The sequence below is a fragment of the Ranitomeya variabilis genome, chromosome 2 (genome assembly GCF_051348905.1).
Source record: "Ranitomeya variabilis isolate aRanVar5 chromosome 2, aRanVar5.hap1, whole genome shotgun sequence".
NCBI classification, from domain to species: domain Eukaryota; kingdom Metazoa; phylum Chordata; class Amphibia; order Anura; family Dendrobatidae; genus Ranitomeya; species Ranitomeya variabilis.
This window is the reverse complement of record NC_135233.1, coordinates 636756306-636776709: the sequence shown is the minus strand read 5'-3', so window position 1 is coordinate 636776709 and position 20404 is coordinate 636756306. Positions and strand designations below refer to the sequence as shown.

Sequence of the window (20404 nt, the reverse complement as noted above, 5' to 3'; positions counted from 1 at the left end):
ATTGTTGTCTATTTCGTCTTCCCATCCTTCTGAAGTCCCTGAGTTCTTGTCAGATTACCAGGATGTATTTGATGAGCCCAAATCCAGTGCCCTACCTCCTCATAGAGATTGCAATTGTGCTATTAATTTGATTCCTGGTAGTAAGTTTCCGAAGGGCCGACTGTTCAATTTATCTGTGCCAGAACACGCTGCAATGCGGAGTTATATAAAGGAGTCCTTGGAGAAAGGGCATATTCGCCCGTCGTTGTCACCGTTGGGTGCAGGGTTCTTTTTTGTGGCCAAGAAGGATGGTTCTCTGAGACCTTGTATAGATTACCGCCTTCTTAATAAAATCACCGTCAAATTTCAGTACCCTTTGCCGCTACTGTCTGATTTGTTTGCTCGGATTAAGGGAGCTAGCTGGTTCACCAAGATAGATCTTCGAGGGGCGTATAATCTTGTGCGTATTAAACTGGGCGACGAATGGAAAACAGCATTTAATATGCCCGAGGGCCATTTTGAGTACTTGGTGATGCCATTCGGGCTTTCTAATGCTCCATCTGTGTTTCAGTCCTTTATGCATGACATCTTCCGAAAGTACCTGGATAGATTCATGATTGTATATTTGGATGATATTTTGGTCTTTTCGGACGATTGGGAGTCTCATGTGAAGCAGGTCAGAATGGTGTTCCAGGTCCTTCGTGCTCATAACTTGTTTGTGAAGGGGTCTAAATGTCTCTTTGGAGTTCAGAAGGTTTCATTTTTGGGCTTCATTTTTTCCCCTTCTACTATCGAGATGGACCCTGTTAAAGTTCAGGCCATTTATAATTGGACTCAGCCTACTTCTCTGAAGAGCCTTCAGAAATTTCCGGGCTTTGCTAATTTTTACCGTAGCTTCATCGCTAATTTTTCTAGCGTTGTTAAACCATTGACTGATTTAACCAAGAAAGGTGCTGATGTGGTCAATTGGTTCTCTGCGGCCGTTGAGGCTTTTCAGGAGCTGAAGCGTCGTTTTTCTTCTGCCCCTGTGTTGTCAGCCAGATGTTTCGCTCCTGTTTCAGGTCGAGGTGGATGCTTCTGAGATTGGAGCAGGGGCTGTTTTGTCTCAAAGAGGTTCTGATGGCTCTGTGATGAAACCATGTGCTTTCTTTTCTAGAAAGTTTTCCCCTGCTGAGCGCAATTATGATGTGGGTAATCGAGAGTTGTTGGCTATGAAGTGGGCGTTTGAGGAGTGGCGACATTGGCTTGAAGGAGCCAAACATCGCGTGGTGGTCTTGACAGATCACAAGAATCTGACTTATCTCGAGTCTGCCAAGCGGTTGAATCCTAGACAGGCTCGATGGTCGCTGTTTTACTCCGGCTTCAATTTTGTGGTTTCGTACCTTCCGGGTTCTAAGAATGTGAAGGCTGATGCCCTTTCAAGGAGTTTTGTACCTGATTCTCCGGGAGTTCCTGAGCCGGCTGGTATTCTCAAAGAGGGGGTAATTTTGTCTGCCATCTCCCCTGATTTGCGGCGGGTGCTGCAGGAGTTTCAGGCTGATAGACCTGACCGTTGCCCAGCGGAGAAGCTGTTTGTCCCTGATAGATGGACTAGTAGAGTTATCTCTGAGGTTCATTGTTCGGTGTTGGCTGGTCATCCTGGAATCTTTGGTACCAGAGATTTGGTGGCTAGATCCTTTTGGTGGCCTTCCTTGTCACGAGATGTGCGTTCTTTTGTGCAGTCCTGTGGGACTTGTGCTCGGGCTAAGCCCTGCTGTTCTCGTGCCAGTGGGTTGCTTTTGCCCTTGCCGGTCCCGAAAAGGCCCTGGACCCATATTTCCATGGATTTTATTTCAGATCTCCCTGTCTCTCAGAGGATGTCAGTTATCTGGGTGGTTTGTGATCGCTTCTCTAAGATGGTCCATTTGGTACCTTTGCCTAAATTGCCTTCCTCCTCTGATTTGGTTCCATTGTTTTTCCAGCATGTGGTTCGTTTACATGACATTCCGGAGAACATCGTGTCGGACAGAGGTTCCCAGTTTGTTTCAAGATTTTGGCGGTCCTTTTGTGCTAAGATGGGCATTGATTTGTCTTTTTCTTCAGCTTTCCATCCTCAGACAAATGGCCAAACTGAACGAACCAATCAGACTTTGGAAACATATCTGAGATGCTTTGTTTCTGCTGATCAGGATGATTGGGTGTCCTTCTTGCCTTTGGCTGAGTTCGCCCTTAATAATCGGGCCAGCTCGGCCACTTTGGTTTCGCCTTTTTTCTGTAATTCTGGTTTCCACCCTCGTTTTTCTTCAGGGCAGGTTGAGCCTTCGGACTGTCCTGGTGTGGATTCTGTGGTGGACAGGTTGCAGCAAATTTGGACTCACGTGGTGGACAATTTGACATTGTCCCAGGAGAAGGCTCAACGTTTCGCTAACCGCTGTCGCTGTGTTGGTCCCCGACTTCGTGTTGGGGATTTCGTTTGGCTGTCGTCTCGTTTTGTTCCTATGAAGGTTTCGTCTCCTAAGTTTAAGCCTCGTTTCATTGGTCCTTATAAGATTTCTGAAATGATTAATCCTGTGTCATTTCGTTTGGACCTTCCAGCTTCTTTCGCCATCCATAATGTGTTCCATATGTCGTTGTTGCGGAGATATGTGGCTCCTATGGTTCCCTCCTTTGATCCTCCTGCCCCGGTGTTGGTTGAGGGGGAGTTGGAGTATGTGGTGGAGATTTTGGATTCTCGTATTTCGAGATGGAAACTTCAGTACCTAGTCAAGTGGAAAGGTTACGGACAGGAGGATAATTCCTGGGTAGTTGCCTCTGATGTTCATGCTGCCGATCTTGTTCGTGCCTTTCATTTGGCTCGTCCGGAGCGGCCTGGAGGCTCTGGTGAGGGTTCGGTGACTCCTCCTCAAGGGGGGGGTACTGTTGTGAATTCTGTTCTCGAGCTCCCTCCTGTGGTTATGAATGGTACTTCGGCGAGTTCTGTTCATGGACTCCCTCTGGTGGCTGTGAGTGGAGCTGCTGGTTCTGAGATTCTTTCTCCAGCTGATCTCGTTCAGCCCTTGGCTGGCTGCTCTATTTAACTCCACTCAGATCGTTACTTGATGCCAGCTGTCAATGTCCTAGTACTGGTTCAGTTCTCTTGGATCTTTCAGATGACCTGTCTACTTCAGCAAAAGCTAAGTCCCTGCTAGCTTATTTGTTACCACTGTGTTTTTGTCCAGCTTGCTATCATATTTAATCTTGTTAGCTGGAAGCTCTGGGATGCAGAGTGGCACCACCGGGCCGTGAGTCGGTGCGGTGGTTTCTTTTGCACACTCTGCGTGGTTTTGTGTTAGTTTTTTATGCTGACCGCAAAGATACCTTTTCTATCCTCAGTCTGTTTAGTTCAGTCTGGCCTCCTATGCTGAAACCTATTTCATTCCTGTGTTTGTGACTTCCATCTTAACTCACAGTCAATATATGTGGGGGCAGCCTATTTCTTTGGGGAATTTCTCTGAGGCAAGGTAGGCTGTATTTTCTATCTTTAGGGGTAGTTAGCTCTTAGGCTGTGAAGAGGCGTCTAGGCAGAGTCAGGAACGCTCCACGGCTATTTCTAGTTGTTGTGATAGGATTAGGGGTTGCGGTCAGCAGAGCTCCCACTTCCCAGAGCTCGTCCTGTATTGCTAGTTTGCTCATCTGGTCATTTCTAGTGCTCCTAACCACCAGCCCAACATAATAGTGTAGACTCCGCTTCCCAGGTCTCCTTCGTGACATCCAGGAGTTCACGGGAATGTCAGCCATACAACAGTTAAAAAGGGGAGAATCCAGTAGAGGCCTGTGGGATTTCTCTGATGAAGAACAGAAGGTACAACAATAGACAGTCCCAGTCTTGGCCGTCCTTCTTTATGACCTTCTTCAACATGGCCTTCAAGGTTTTCTTAAACCTTTCCACAAAGCCATCCATCTTTGGATGGTAGACTGAGGTCCCGAGTTTTCACATCTCCCTCATCGCCTTTGACATAAATGAGGACCCTTGGTCCATTAGGATCTCCTTAGGCAACTCCATTCTAGAAAACATATGAACCGTTAGGCTATACACTTAGTGGATGAGTTTCATAGAGGAACAGCCTCCGGATACCATGTAGCATAGTCCAGCAACATTAGAGTATAGGATATATTGATGACCTCTGGCGGACCTGACAATGGGTCCCACTAGATCCATGACTATGCAGTCAAATGGCATCTCAATGATAGGCAATGGCACTAAGGGGCTACGGAAGTGAGCCACTGGGAAGGTCAGCTGGCAGGTGAGACAGGACTTACAATAATTCACTTTTTCTCATTCCTGAGTTTTTTTCTACCACCAGATGACCACCTAACACATGTGTACGGGCCATGTCTAGCAGCTTACGCTTGTATGGCCCTGGCACCAGTAACTGCTCGATTAACTCCCATCTCAGCTTGGTGACCCAAAATAGTGACTCCCCATTCATGGCAAAATACAGGTATCAGGTGTTAGCTCCCAGGTCTTGAGCAACAACATTAAGTAAAGACACATTATCAAACGCCCCTTTTAGAGTTAAGTCCCTAAGTTTCCTCTGGGACACGTCCAGCTCAGAGTTGTTAGCCTCTGGGGATGCTGCCTCATCCTCATCTCCAACAAGCACACAAAAGAGAAACCTGTTGGCTACGGCCTGTGAAGAGGTTTCTTTAGGAGTGAACTGGCTGTCATACGTGCAACCAGGAGTCTTCCCTTTCGTGCACGAGTCCTAAAACAAAACAAAGTCAAGCTCTATAATAACAGGGTGCAAAAGGTCCTCTACTACGCCTACCACATGGGACTCAGTGCCACAGTTTGTGTCTATAACCACTTGGGTGACAGGGTAGTCTTTAGCGTCCCCATGGATATAGTAGACACCCACCATTTTCCCAGGAATCAGCCGATGAGGAATTGAGGCACTCACTAGGATTACCAAACTCCCAAAGTTCAACAGACCAGTCATTTGCACGCCGTTCACTGACATGGGGCAAACATGCTGTCCCTTGCCCGATTGAGGGACAGAACTGCAGGCAAGTTATGCAAAATATGAGTAGTGCTGTCCTATGCTGCAGTTCATTGGCTCGGTGGACGTGGGGCAATTGGCGACTATGTGAGCTGGGTTATAACACCTCCAACAAATTACAATATTCGATGGGGCCTTTGACAACAACTCAGGTGCATCCAGGGCTCTTGGACGTCCCCCCAGATGCGGCTCTAGACTCCCTCTTTTGGGTGTCAGCCCCCTTTGGAAACCCCAGTATGGAGATGCTAAGACCCCTTGCTTCACCAAGGAAATCTCAACTGCCTGGTACCTTTCATTCAGACTCACCAAGTCATCGGCACAACAGGAATTTCCCTGGGCAACCAAGGACTGCATCGGCTTTGTTAGGGAGTGTATGAACCTGTCGATGACGACCCTCTCCACCATCTGTGCAGGAATATTCAGATTGCAATCACTTTTGGACCAGATGTAGCAGGGCGAATATTTGGGACCAGGGAGGTTTGTCACTGCAATATACCCAGAGGTGCACCTGTTGCACCCTTACAGTCATAGTCACTCCTAAGCTATCTCAGTTTTCAATTTGGTATACCCTTTTGCATCCTGCAAGGCCAGATACTAGTAGGCATTCTTTGGTTTCCCAGTTAAATATGGCGCCAGAACCTCTGCCCACTGCTCCAAAGGCAATTTCTCCCATTCCCATTCCGCCTCCCTTTCAAAAACTGTCATGAATGCTTCATCATCACCACCCAGGGTTATCTAATGCTCTCCTAACAGTCTTCCTCACGTGTGAATCATCACCTGGACTTGGGGAGGGGGCTGCCGGCCTCCCATAAACGGCTTCTACGAGAAGTTCTATCAGGTGTGCAAGCACTTTCTGTTGCTGCTGCTGTTGGTATAACGGAACTGCAACACAGAACTAGAATAAAAGGGGGAAAACTGACCCTGCACTGAGACTAGGCTGATACCCTACGATGGAGTGGGCGACCAATTCCTTGCGAATAGACCCACCGACGATCCTAGGTTAATCTCAAGCAAAAACCTATAGATAGGGGGAAGGAGGTCCCTGAAAGATCTAAGGACTGGGTATAAAAACAGGTCACCTCCTAATAGAAAACACCGAGACGGCTTCAGAAACCAACTGAAAACAGAAACTAAGGATAGCAGAACCAGAGATTCCAGAACTGCACAATATCAAACACAGAAAACTATCAAAGGACCTAGCTAGAACTCTAGCGGATTAACACTGTTGTCCAGCAAGGAATGGGAGGCAGGTGCTGGGTAATAAAGGGTGATAAAATCACCTGACCTAAGACAACCCAGCACCAGGGGAAAAAGACCAGCAGCCAGAAAACCACAACAAGATGGCAGATGGTCAAAACCAAAACAGATTCTAACAGTTGGAGCTGCTGCACCAACAGTTTGTTTCATGTTGCGCTAGCTGCTTCTGTCGATTTACTTGTTGTTGCTGTTGCTGCTCTTGGACCTAGACCAGGTGATTGATAAGCTCCTCCATGCTGTCTGTCGTCACTACCCGTGTTCCTGCAATCGCTTTTACCCACGACATGCGGTATATCTGTGGCAGTCACACTGCCCCTCGGTATTCGTGCCTGTGCTTCTAGCACTAATTATAAGATTTTACTCACTCAGCTGTGGTTGAGGTAGGCACAGGAAAACGGTTTCACTAAAATGTCCAGGCTGGTTTATTAAGACTGCATAAACCGCTCAAAAAAACAAATTAAAAAAACAGCCTTTTCTGGCGCAAAGTGAAAACACAAAATAAATGGTCCTTACAAGATTGCTGGTTCACCCGATCAAGTTAGTGTCAAATTCTTAAGACCTTAGCACAGACCAACAGACAGGAGATCTACAAATCTCCAGACCCAGACATTGAATGAGACACTTAGTCTACATTTTATCTGCAAAACTGAGGCACTCGGGTGGGGATGTGAATAGCCACTTCCACCCATCTATGACTGCTAGTAAAACTCGACCCTGATATGCCCTATTAACATTAACTCTCTCAGTACTATACGTGCTGGAGCATGCTTTCCCGAGCTTACATTACCAAAGCTACAAACCTTGATGATACATATGTCCCCTCAAGGAACTGTCTGGTGGCCGCCTTACAACACCTATACCTCAGGTTAAAACAAGCAGCATTTTACATTTTACTCGGCATAACACTCTACTGCTATCTGACAATAATGGAAATTGCAGGCAATTACGTGATTATTTGGCTTGGTTATCAGGTACAATTAAAAGTTTTGGTTATACAATTAAAGAGGATTCGACAAGTTGCGCCACTCGTGGCTACAGTACTCCTCAAAATTGGACTGTAGAGTCCTTTTCTACTTACATCTGCTACCCATGGACCATGGGACTATAACTTTTTTTTACTATTGTGATGATCACCATACAGTGTCACTGTGAGCAGTATGTGGCAGGTGGAGCTTTACAGTTAATATGCAAAACAAGAATTCTGTATTGTCTCTAAGATAACAGAGCAATCATTAGCAAGTGACACATCATCCTATTTACCATTATTTCTCTTATTATAAATTAGTTTCTTGTGCCACCAAATGGCGAAAAGCTTTGCCAAAAAAGACTGCTGAACAATTCACCTCTCCAGTACCTGACCAAAAACAGTTAGTCAAAGAGGTTTCTGATGACCCTCAAGATGTGTGCAGAACCCCAATCAGATCTAGCCTTACTAGAGTCCCATTCATAAGCACCACCTTGTAGCCCATCTATAACAGCAGAAGTCCACAATCACACTTATTCAGCCCATCGCTATCTCCAGTACCATCACTGGATCAAGCAACAACTGATATAGTGCTTTAACCCCTTAACGACCGCCGATACGCCTTTTAACGGCGGCAGTTAAGGGTACTTAAACCACAGCGCAGTTATATAACGGCGCTGTGGAAAAAGTGAATAGCGCCCCCCAGAGTCGGATTTTCTCTGGGGTCTCGGTTACGGGGGTAGCCGAGGCCCCAGAGAACATTCGGGTTTTTTTTACCGACCCCCGGGTTGCGATTGCTGGTAATTAACCATTTACTGGCGGTCGCAAAAAAAACAAAAAAAAAACGTGATTTCCCATTTAATTTCTCTGTCCTCCGATGTGATCGCACATCAGAGGACAGAGAAATGGGGTCCCCGATCGCCCCCCCCGATACTCACCTGTCTCCCCCGGTGCTCCTCGTGGCGCCGCTATCTTGCTCCGGCCAAAAAATGGCGGGCGCATGCGTAGTGCGCCCGCCAGCCGGCACCCGGAAGATCTTTGGGGTCTCGACTGCTGGGGGTAGCCGAGACCCCAAAGAACATGATCGGGGTTGGTTTTTACCGAACCTTGTTTTGCGATCGCCGGTAATTAACTGTTTACTGGCGACCGCAAAAAAAAAAAAAAAGCGGTGTGTCATTCTCTGTCCTCTGATGTGATCGCACATCAGAGGATAGAGAAATAAGGGGATTCGGGGACCCTGTTATACTCACCGGTGTCACTGGGTCCTCCTGCGTCTCCTCCTGCCCGCCGTCTTCTTCATCTGGTAAGAAAATGGCGGCCGCATGCCCAGTGCACCCGCAATGATCTGCCAGCCGGCAGCTAGAGGAGTTGGGGCTAAATTTAGGGTTAGGGTTGGGGCTAAATTTAGGGTTAGGGTTGGGGCTAAATTTAGGGTTAGGGATAGGGTTGGGGCTAACGTTAGGGTTAGAGCTGGGATTAGGGTTAGGATTAGGGTTGGCATTAGGGTTACGTTTGGGAGTAGGGTTAGGTTTGGGATTAGGGTTAAGGATAGGGTTGGGATTAGGGTTAGTGGTGTATTGGGATTAGGGTTAGGTTTGAGGTTAGGGATGAGATTAGGATTAGGGGTGTGTTGGATTTAGGGTTTTGATTAGGGTTATGGTTAGTGTTGAGGTTAGTGTTGAGATTAGGGTTATTTTGGGGTTAGGGTTGTGATTATCGTTAGGGTTGTGATTAGAATTATGGATCGGGTTGGGATTAGGGTTCGGGGTGTGTTGGGGTTAGGATTGGAGTTAGAATTGGGGGGTTTCCACTGTTTAGGTACATCAGGGGGTCTCCAAACACGACAGCCAATTTTGCGCTCAAAAAGTCAAATGGTGCTCCCTCCCTTCTGAACTCTGCCGTGCATCCAAACAGTGGTTTACCCCAACATATGGGGCATCAGCGTACTCGGGATAAATTGGACAACAACTTTTGGGGTCCAATTTCTCCTGTTACCCTTGAGAAAATAAAAACTTGGGGGCAAAAAAATCTTTTTTGTGGAAAAAAAAAATATTTTTTATTTTCACGACTCTGCATTATAAACTTCTGTGAAGCACTTGGGCATTCAAAGTTCTCACTACACATCTAGATAAGTTCCTTGGCGGGTCTAGTTTCCAAAATGGGGTCACTTGTGGGGGGTTTCTACTGTTTAGGCACATCAGGGGCTCTGCAAACGCAACATAACACCCGCAGACCATTCTATCAAAGTCTGCATTCCAAAACGGCGCTCCTACCCTTTCGAGCTCTGCCATGCGCCCAAACAGTGGTTTACCCCCACATAAGGGGTATCAGCCTACTCAGCATAAATCGCACAATAAATTTTGGGGTCCAATTTCTCCTGTTACCCTTGTGAAAGTAAAAATTTGGAGGTGAAAAGATCATTTTTGTGGAAAAAATATGATTTTTTTATTTTCATGGCTCTACATTATAAACTTCTGTGAAGCAGTTGGGGGTTCATAGTGCTCACCACACATCTAGATAAGCTCTTTGGGGGGGTCTAGTTTCCAAAATGGGGTCACTTGTAGGGGGTTTCCACTATTTAGGTACATCAGGAGCTCTGCAAATGCAACATGACACCCGCAGACCATCCCATCAAAGTCTGCATTCCAAGCGGCGCTCCTTCCCTTCCAGCCCCGATGGGTGCCCAAACAGTGCCCCCCCCACATATGGGGTATCAGCATACTCAGAACCAACTGGTCAACAGATTTTGGTCTCCAATGTCTCCTGTTACCCTTGAGAAAATAAAAAATTGCAAGCTAAAAAAATCATTTTTGAGGAAAAAAAAAAGGATTTTTTACTTTCACGGCTCTACTTTATGAATTTCTGTGAAGCACTTGTGTGGTGAGCACTTTAAACCCCCATCTAGATAAGTTCCTTAAGGGGTCTAGTTTCCAAAATGGTGTCACTTGTGTTTTTTTTTTACTGTTTAGGCACATCAGGGGATCTCCAAACGCGACGTGGTGTCCGATCTCAATTCCAGCCAATTCTACATTGAAAAAGTAAAACGGCACTCCTTCTCTTCCAAGCTCTGTGGTGCGCCCAAACAGTGGTTTACCCCCACATATGGGGTATAGATGTACTCAGGAGAAATTGCACAACAACTTTTGTGGTCTAATTTCTCCTGTTACCCTTGTGAAAATAAGAAATTGTGGGCAAATTTTTGTGTAAACAAATGCGATTTTTTATTTTCACGGCTCTACGTTATAAACTTCTGTGAAGCACTTGGGGGCTCAAAGTGCTCATCACACATCTAGATAAGTTCCTTAAGGGGTCTAGTTTCCAAAATGGTGTCACTTGTGGAGCGTTACCACTGTTTAGGCACATCAGGGGCTCTCTAAACGTGACATGGCATCCGATCTCAATTCCAGCCAATTCTGCATTGAAAAAGTCAAACGGCGCTCCTTCTCTTCCAAGCTCTGCGGTGCGCCCAAACAGTGGTTTACCTCCACATGTGGGGTATCGGCGTATTCAGGAGAAATTGCACAACAAAATTTATGGTTAAATTTCTGTTTTTTTTAAAAAAATGTTTCTGAAGTAAAATGTTTGCAAAAAAAAGTTAAATGTTCATTTTTCCTTCCACATTGTTTCAGTTCCTGTGAAGCACGTAAAGGGTTAATAAACTTCTTGAATGTAGTTTTGAGCACCTTGAAGGGTGCAGTTTTTAGAATGGTGTCACACTTGGTTATTTTCTATCATATAGACCCCTCAAAATGACTTCAAATGTGATGTGGTCCCTAAAAAAAATGGTGTTGTAAAAATGAGAAATTGCTGGTCAACTTTTAACCCTTATAACTCCCTAACAAAAAAGAAATTTGTTTCCAAAATTGTGCTGATGTAAAGTAGACATGTGGGAAATGTTATTTATTAACTATTTTTTGTGACATATCTCTCTGATTTAAGGGTATAAAAATACAAAGTTTGAAAATTGCTAAATTTTTTAATTTTTGCCATATTTCTGTTTTTTTCATAAATAATTGCAAGTAGTATCGAAGAAATGTTACCACTAACATGAAGTACAATATGTCACGAAAAAACAATCTCAGAATCAGTGGGATCTGTTACAGATTTCCAGAGTTATAACCTCATAAAGTGACAGTGGTCAGAATTGTAAAAATTGGCTCGGTCATGAAGTACCAAATTGGCTCTGTCACTAAGGGGTTAAGCAAGAGACACAGGGGTATACCTTCACTAGCAAACATTAGAATATTCTTGCTAATGGAGTTCTAACTTATTAAGCAAGAACTGAACAAGGTCTACACCAAGTTAACGACAGGTATAAATATAGAGTTTAAAGCCTTGGCTTATCGTACAGACTCTATAGAATCAAAACTACATGCACGAACATCCAAGGTAAATCAGAATGCTGATTACATCACAGATCTTTCTGATAAAGTAGAAATGGCTAAAGCCAAAATAGAAGACTGGGAAAACTGTTCACAAAGTTTCAACTTCCACATCCAAGGACTTCCAGAATCAGTATAATACTCGTGAATTTACTATGGAATTAACCACATTCACAGGGCCTTATCAAGGCCCCATTAGGCTTATCCAGTGATATATTAGTCAAGACAACATTCCAAAAGACAAAGTCTAATCCAAATTGGATAGAACAAAGATGTTACTATGATTGGAGAACAGAAAGTCCAAATAATTGCAGACATCACCCAATCTACCATCCAAAGAAGAAGGGCATTAAACACATGATTTTTTCTCATGAAAATTGCAACTATACCTTGACCTCCTTTCAGTATGAAGTCTGGAAAAGCTTCACTTGGTCCCCAAAAGATACCCCTAAAGCTTCACAGCTGTCAACTAGTCCAGCGTTTGCACCTCTATGGGAAACACCTACAGACAACAGTAATACTACCCAGCTAAAAATTCAATCTTTTACTATCTTATTAAATGACTCCCTAGAATTTTTCCCATGACATGGTAATTTATGGGACTAAGGCGAGACAATGCGAAAAAGATAAGATTCTATGTTTCCTTTATTCCCCCCATTTTGTTTTTAACATAAGAAAGAAAAAAGGAAAGAGGGGTTGACTACAGATTATCTGACATGGCCGCCAAAGAAAAATGCACTTTCTGAGGTGGGTTAAAATTGTTGGTACCCTTCTGTTACAAGTAAGAAAAACCTGCCCATTCTGCAGTACTCTACCCAGGTCTCTCTCACCCCATCACCCGCATCACTGTTTGCAGGGCCATTACCAGGACTGTGTGTTGCTTTATCCGGTGTTCTAAGATGTACAATTTTGACAGACATGACTTGAAACTTACAAAAGTAAATTTACTTTTAATTATCAACTAATGAAAATCAGATACTGCTTTTAAATTTTCCTTCAACAGAAAAAATAAATAAATCACAAAATAATGAAAATGCCTTTGTCAACTATTAGTATTATCCACCTTTTCAATTTGTCATCAATTTTCCCTTCTTGATGCCTAGCCCAAGTAGATTGGCTATGGTCCCATAGACCTTAAACTTCTGAATAAAATGTGCAACTGAAGTAACAAACATCAGGAAGGTGTGAGACCAGGCCTGTGAGACGTTAGGACAAGCTTCAGGGGCTAAAGTCAACTGCGGGAAGTCAGGGAAATGGTCTTCGGAGACTGGCAAACGGCTTCCTCTGCCCACTTCCCCTTCAACATCCAGTCAGATTTCACCAAAGTTCTTGGAGTCTGGTTTGAGAAGAAAGGAGCAGCCCTCAAGTCTTGGAAAAAACGTTTGGCTAAAGTAAACCAAAGGATCAAACTGTGAAGCCTCAAACTCCACACTTGAAGGGGTAAAACCCTGGTCCTGCATAACGGGGTGCTGCCCATTCTGCAGTACTCTACCCAGGTCTCTCTCACCCCATCAACCTCATCACTGTTTGCAGGGATATTACCAGGACTGTGTGTTGCTTTATCCGGTGTTCTAAGATGTACAGAGTGAAGCGGACTGTGATGTACAAGGAGCCATGTAACAGTGGGAAGGGCATATCGATTATCTCCACTCTTCTGCAGACCTCCATTGCTTCTGATTACGTTCAACAAACTCTGCAAGATAGGTTCAATGGTAAGATCCGTGTCCCGCTTCTTCCTACTTCCTCTTTGGAGGAGGCTCAACTGGGACAAATAGGACAGGCACCCACTACTACAACTGAATGACTTCCTGGTTCTGCGGAGACGTTGTTCATGAAAGAACACCAGCTGGGGCGACTCAAGCTCAATTTGTGGATGCCAATGACTCTCCGCAAACTCATCAAAGCTAAAGAAGAGGAGGAGTCCATTCCAGAACTCCATGCAGACTTGCTTAAAACCATGTGGACTAATGAGTTATCGAACAGGTTGACTAATGAGCAAAAGGACTTGTGGATGGCGAGATAGGGCGGGCTGCCTGTTCAGGCATTTATGCATGCACAAAACTTGTGCAATACCCAGCACTAACCAAAGAGCCCCTTTGAGTAAGAAACATCTCTGCACATCCTTTGGGATTTCCTCTTTCACAGAGCCTGCTGGTTGACCTGGAGGACATCCTGAGGAACCGTGTCCCCAGGAGGAGCGTAGGGTACCAGTCAGTACTTTATGGACTCTTCCTAGTGGTAAACACCTTATGATCTGTTTTAAAGGCACTGTTTGGGTTGCCAGGAAACAGCTTATTTTGCAGAGGGACAGCATGTCCATCCGTGACTACGGCAGGCTATTCCATAGCCTGCTCAGACAACTATTCCATTTTGGATGGTCCAGATGATGACAACGACGATGAAGATTAACCTCTTCTCCCCCTCTTGCGTCCATCTGTGTTGTCTTTTAATAAAGTTTTGGGCCTTTGATTTTCTGCTTTGCCATCCCCTACTCCCAATTACTCCTTCCCTATTCGGCTTGTTGCATTTTATTGTTGGACTTTGCTTTTCCTTTTCAGCTTGAGTGTTCGTGTACCATAGAAGTGAAATGTTTGTGTAGGCTTGCCTCTGCATTTCACTATATGCTTATGCTATTTACGATTGATGTAGAATGATTTTTGCACTGGGCTGTGACACGGTACTTTTTTATGTTTTGATGAATGATTGTAATAAATTATATTTCAATTAAAAAAAGGAATATCAAGGTGTTTAGAAGTTGTCTTGAAGCCTTAACCTTAAACATGTTGTTTGTCTATAAGCTTCTTTATAATATCTCCTTAGTGGTCTTTGCTCTATTTTCAGTGTGGTTCACACCACGATACCAAACAGCACATTGACTACTTTTCACCCTCTAAATACACAGACATACTAATTACAAGTTTGTAGACACCGGTTATGCTAATTATAGGACAAACCTTAGTTTAACATGTCTATATAGTCAAATATATGTAGAAAAGCTGCGGAGACACTATCACGTGTTTCTCAATGCAAGCAATGAATAGCCAGGTCTTTCACCAGGAAGGAACAACCACGGGAAGGGCAGCATCCAATAAAGGAAAACCACCTATGCCAAAACATGGTATCCATCCACAGACAGCTGTTTCGGGGTATTTGCCCCTCATCAGTGTGGAGTAGGAAACTGGCTATTAGGAGCAGTGCCTAGTGAAAAGACTATAAACATAAGGATGAATGACCTCGGGGAGATCAAAACATCCAACACCAAGGAGACACCATCACGTGTTTCTCAACGCAGTGATACAGAACCTTATGGGAAATATCCCCATCCCTTATGGGAAATATGCAAATGCATGTAGAAAAGCCGCGGAGACACCATCACGTGTTTCTCAACGCAAGCAATGAATAGCCAGGTCTTTCACGGGGAAGGAACAACCACGGGAAGGGCAGCATCCAATAAAGGAAAACCACCTATGCCAAAACATGGTATCGATCCACAGACAGCTGTTTCGGGGTAGGAGTAGGAAACTGGCTATTAGGAGCAGTGCCTAGTGAAAGGACTAAAAACATAAGGATGAATGACCTCGGGGAGATCAAAACATCCAACACCGCGGAGACACCATCACGTGTTTCTCAAGGCAGTGATTCAGCGGCTTTTCTACATGCATTTGCATATTTCTCTTAAGGGATGGGGGCAGTGTTCTGCATTGAGAAACACGTGATGGTGTCTCCGCGGTGTTGGATGTTTTGATCTCCCCGAGGTCATTCATCTTTATGTTTATATAGTCAAATATGGCCTTTGCTAACGATTGCAAACAAGTCATAATCCTAACAGGCTAATTAAGGTCTGAAACCTTGGTCAAAGTTATCTGAGCACACAAAGCTCCAAGAGTAGACAAACTTTTGCATCAGCCCATTTTCCTTTTTGTAATTTTTTAACTAAAAAAATGATTATACACTGCTCAAAAAATAAAGGGAACACTTAAACAACAGAATATAACTCCAAGTAAATCAAATTTCTGTAAAATCAGACTGTCCACTTAGGAAGTGTGGTGCAGTGACCAATGTTACAGCCAGGGGGCGCTGTCTGTGCACTTCAAGATGCACTTGGAAGCAGAATTGTGATGAAACAGTGACTGGCAGTGTTGTGAATGGCCGATATGTATCACAGAGGTGGGTGGCCCTGTGATGGAAGCCTGGGTATGTTTTGCTCAAGCAGATCAACTGCTGAGGGATTTGTTTACATTGGGAAGGCTTCCAGGTGATTGGAGAGATGGGTGGGTCCAGTCACCTACAAACCCACCCAAAGAGGCGTGTCTGAACACCTAAGATGGATTGTGTTTTAAGGACCTGTGGTGATGTCACGCTCACCTGACTGGCCATGTGACAGGTACCTGGGTGTGGTTACACCTATGTAAAGGAAGTGTGTGTAGCACATGGTGTGAGTGTTTGGTAGTCTGCAAGTGTGGACAGACTTCCATGTGTCCTGGCTGGACACTGCAGAGTAGCCTGTGTGCTGTAGGTCCTGGACGGTCAGTGTTGGAGGCTCCTGGAAGTGGAGTCATCCTGGAAGCACCTAGAGACCGTGGACCTGGACGGTCAGTGTTGGAGGCTCCTGGAAGTGGAGTCGTCCTGGAAGCACCTAGAGACCATAGACCTGGACGGTCTGTGTTGAGGACCTGGGATTGACGTGAAGTCAGCATGAGGAGTGGAACTCCTGAAAAGTAACCCCGGACAAGGGGATTGTAATATATGGCAGATAAGTTTATCTGCTGCATGAACAGACTGATGGTCGTGATAAGTTCATGGACATAATGAAATAGACTGTATGTCTTGTGGTTTATGAAGTTTAATAAACCAGATTTGACCAGATTTGTGTGAGGTACCGTGCCTGAATGCTTGAATCCTATGCCAAGTGAGTGTCCCCCAACACACTCAGGTAGCGTATCACCACATAAGCAACACTGATTGACAGTCAATTTCACATGCTGTTGTGCAAATGGAATAGACAACAGATGGAAATTATTGGCAATTATCAAGACACACTCAATAAAGGAGTGGTTCTGCAGGTGGGGACCACAAACCACATCTCAGTACCAATGCTTTCTGGCTGATGTTTTGGTCACTTTTGAATGATGGTTGTGCGTTTACACATGTGGTAGCGTGTTTATCACAGACCCTGTGTCTTAGTGGCTAGTCTTGATTTTAACTTCGGCTTTTTACTGACATTTCTCCCGCCTGGCGGGATATATATGTGTATCACCGCTCTAAAGATGACTAATATGAACAGACTTGCCACCAGCTTCTTTGTTTTTCAGATCGGGGGAGGTGGCCTGGTCTTTATTCCTTAGCTATTGTATAAGGATCTGGACTATCTCTACCCTTCTCTAGCTTCATGAAGCCTGAGCTGTCAATCAAATAAGGAATGGTGGATATAGAGAGAAAACAGGTAAGTGGGAAGATGATTGGCCCCGCCAAGAAGCATCGAGCGACAGGACATTCAGTGCCGAGTCCTTTTAAACACGTTCGTGAAAAAATGGTACCACTGTCATCATTGTATTGGATCAGTGTGTTATCAGTGTATGGTCTGTCCATCAGAGACGACAGTCACCATTACTATAATGCTATTTCTCCATACATGGTTCCTACAGCAATCCGCACCATTCCAATGTAGGTCTGGACAATGTAGGTCTGGAGCGGAAAGGTTAATGTGCCTATTTCTGTGGGATTGTATGAATACATTTTCTCCATTGTCACTGCTAGTTGGGCACCTAAAGCCAACATAGGTACCCAGGCAATGTCTGTAAGATCAGTGTGACACAGACACACATTTATACGTCCTTTACTGATATATTGCATCCGTTTTGCATTTGTTATTTATTCCTCACCCATTTTTACAAACTGAAGCAGATAGCCAGCTTTTATTTATCCATTGATTCTTAAGTTTGGATCAGTGACAAACAAATTAAAGGATACCGTAACTGTTCTTTAAAGTAACTATTTAGAATAAGCTATGGTGTGTGTGCATAAGGAACAACACTGTATTGGATATTTTTGTGACTTCTATTCAGTGTGCTGTCAGGGGAAACAAGTGGACAGCACATATAAGTGTAAATCAGATGTGCGAATGAAGCCTTAAAGTAAATCTTTCACAAGATTTTTTGCTACCCCATCTGAGATCAGCATGATGTAGGAGCAGAGACCCTGATTCCAGAGATGTATCACTTACCAGGCTGCATGCATTTTAATAAAAGCCCCGTTTTCTGTGCTGCAGATCTACTAGTTCTCTGAAAGAAGAGCTCTATATAAACCCTCCCACAGCACTAATAGGTAGCTTGCTGTGTACACAGTGCATAGGCAGAAATCTGCCAATCAGTGGTGTGGGCAGAAGTTATACAGAGCTTGTGAAAATGGTTACTAGACTTACTAGTCCTCTAGCCATAAAATCACTGTTTTATCAATGGGAGATTATAAAAACTACACCAACCAAACAGCCCGGTAACTGACACATTGCTGGCACCAGGGTCTCTACCCATACATTATACTGCTCTCAGATTAAGAGGTAAAACCATATTGACATATTCCATGTAAGTGAATAAAAGTGAAACTGATTATTTAAGCTGTGCAATTAGAAAAAAACTTTTTCTAGATTTAATGAAAACCATTAATGGTACCTTGTCATGTTCCCATATGCTATTAACCTGTCGATACGGGGGTTAACCTGAACTTAGAAAGCATTTCAAAGCAGTCCGGACGCCGTACTGACAGTGTGGATGCCTGGAGAAAATTGACTCTATAGCTCCTGGAAGTTGCCAGCTTTCAGTCATAAAGTCATGCTAGGAGCAGCTACAGGAAACGCTCAGCACACAGAAAGCACTCCCTGACCCTCTTACAGCTCTGCAAAACGAAAAACTGGGTGCTTACAGTCGCAATTCACTGTCTACTGAGTGGTGACTGACGCAGCTCCGGGCACACCTATATGACTGAAAGCAAGCAGCTCCCAGGAGGAAAAAGGTCATTTTCTCCCAACAGCCACACCTTCAGTACAGCACCAGACTGCTTTGTAACATTATTAAAGGGGTTGTCTGGTTTAAATTGCTAAGTCTGCAGTCACTCTTATGTATCTTATGAATCTCCCAGCGCACTCAGTGTGAGCTGCAATGATTCGCCGTGATCAGAGGGTACGTGTGCGTTGGGCATACTCCGGCCAGAACACGACTAGTGGATGTGGCCTCGCCCCGTAGTCGGGTTCTGGCAGGGAGTATGCCCAACACACACGTACCCTCCGATCCCAGCTCAGAAACCAGCAAAACCTGCAGGTACACAGACTGCACAACCCCTGTACATGCCTGGAAACATGACGGGTTCCTTTCAATATAAATATATCAATTATGGGTTCAGGCCTAGCGCGATCCCCTTGTACACTTACAAATTAACAATTATGCTTATAATTCATTTTTAAAACTTTGCGGTGGAAGGAAAAATAACTAACCCGTGCAAAAAGAAACACAATTGATCCAATTCCTCCAATCTCATGCAGAACACTCTGAATATTTTTTTCAGTGCATGGAAATATCATTTTCAGTGACTGAGAATCCAAGGATTTGCTTGTAACTTCCTTTGTGCTAAATGGTCTTTGAGATGGGGTGGTTTTCAAGAATCCTTTCATCCTTATTACTGGTTCATAAATTGTGTAAGTCGCAGGATTTTCCATACTGTACACAATAGCAAGATTTTCCTAGGACAACAAAAAATGTTATACTTTGCAATCACATTTTCACTTTAAGAGAACCTGTCACAAGATCAAAAGTGGCCCGCTTTCCTGAAATTGTATTCCTGTTCCCCTGAGCATTGTTTTTTTTTACTTCGCCATATAGTTTCAGAGATATGGGACTTTTTAATAAGTACCAATTTCATGGTTTTTACCAAGGGCTGTTGCTCACAAGGTAATTACTAGTGATGTGCGAACGTGCTCAGGTAAGGCATTATCCGAGCATGCGTGTGTCCTAACCGAGTGGCTTCGTCGTGCTCAAAAATATGTTCGAGTTAGACAGCCGCAACACATGCAGAAATTGCCTGTTTGTTAGAGATTCCCTGCACGTGTTGCGGCTGTTCAGTTGCGGCGTCTGGAACATATTTTTCGAGCACACCAAAGCCAGTCGGTTAGCACACGAGCATGCTCGGATAACACCATATCCAGTCACTTTCACTCATCGCTAGTAATTACGAATAGCAGCCTGTGGGTCATGTCAGAACTGGGCAAAGGGCAGCCCGCAGGCCACATGTGACCCTTTGGCTGTTCTTGGGAGGCCCATGGACTGGGACAGCCAAAGGGGTTTATGCAAAGATGTGCCGCAACACACAGCTGTCCACTGCCCGGCATCTCACTTTCACTGGTATCTGTACCCTCAGGAAGCAAATACCAGTGAAAAAAATGTTGGGACACGGAACCCTCTTCCATCCTTGAGCCCGAGCGTCTGAGGGGGCAGCAGGAGCAATGACTTCACTATAACTACATTATCCCAGTTGTGCCTCAGTACACAGCGCAGACCAAAGCTGCAGAGCAAATGGGTCAGGTAAGGGTGAATTGGGGGCTGTGTGGAGACAGAATACTGTGTAACAGGATGGCGTGGGGACAACATTCTGCATGGGGCCTTTGTAGGGACATAACACTATGCAATGGGGCTGTGTGCGGACATAATTCTGAATTGGGGACTGTATAGAGATAGAATACTGTGTAACAAAGCAGTTTGGGGATATGTTTCTGGATGGGGGGATTTGTGGGGACCTCATACTATTTGAGGGGACAT

General features: G+C 44.5%; 1 protein-coding gene across 1 annotated transcript in view; it reads right to left on the bottom strand.

Annotated features, from left to right (window-relative positions):
* The window catches only part of LYST (lysosomal trafficking regulator), a 591077-nt gene that overhangs the window by 365147 nt on the left and 205526 nt on the right, over window positions 1–20404 (bottom strand). The window contains exon 16 of the mRNA XM_077289098.1: window positions 19087–19332. Coding sequence (XP_077145213.1) covers window positions 19087–19332 — 246 coding nt within the window. The remainder of the gene's footprint in view (window positions 1–19086; window positions 19333–20404) is intronic.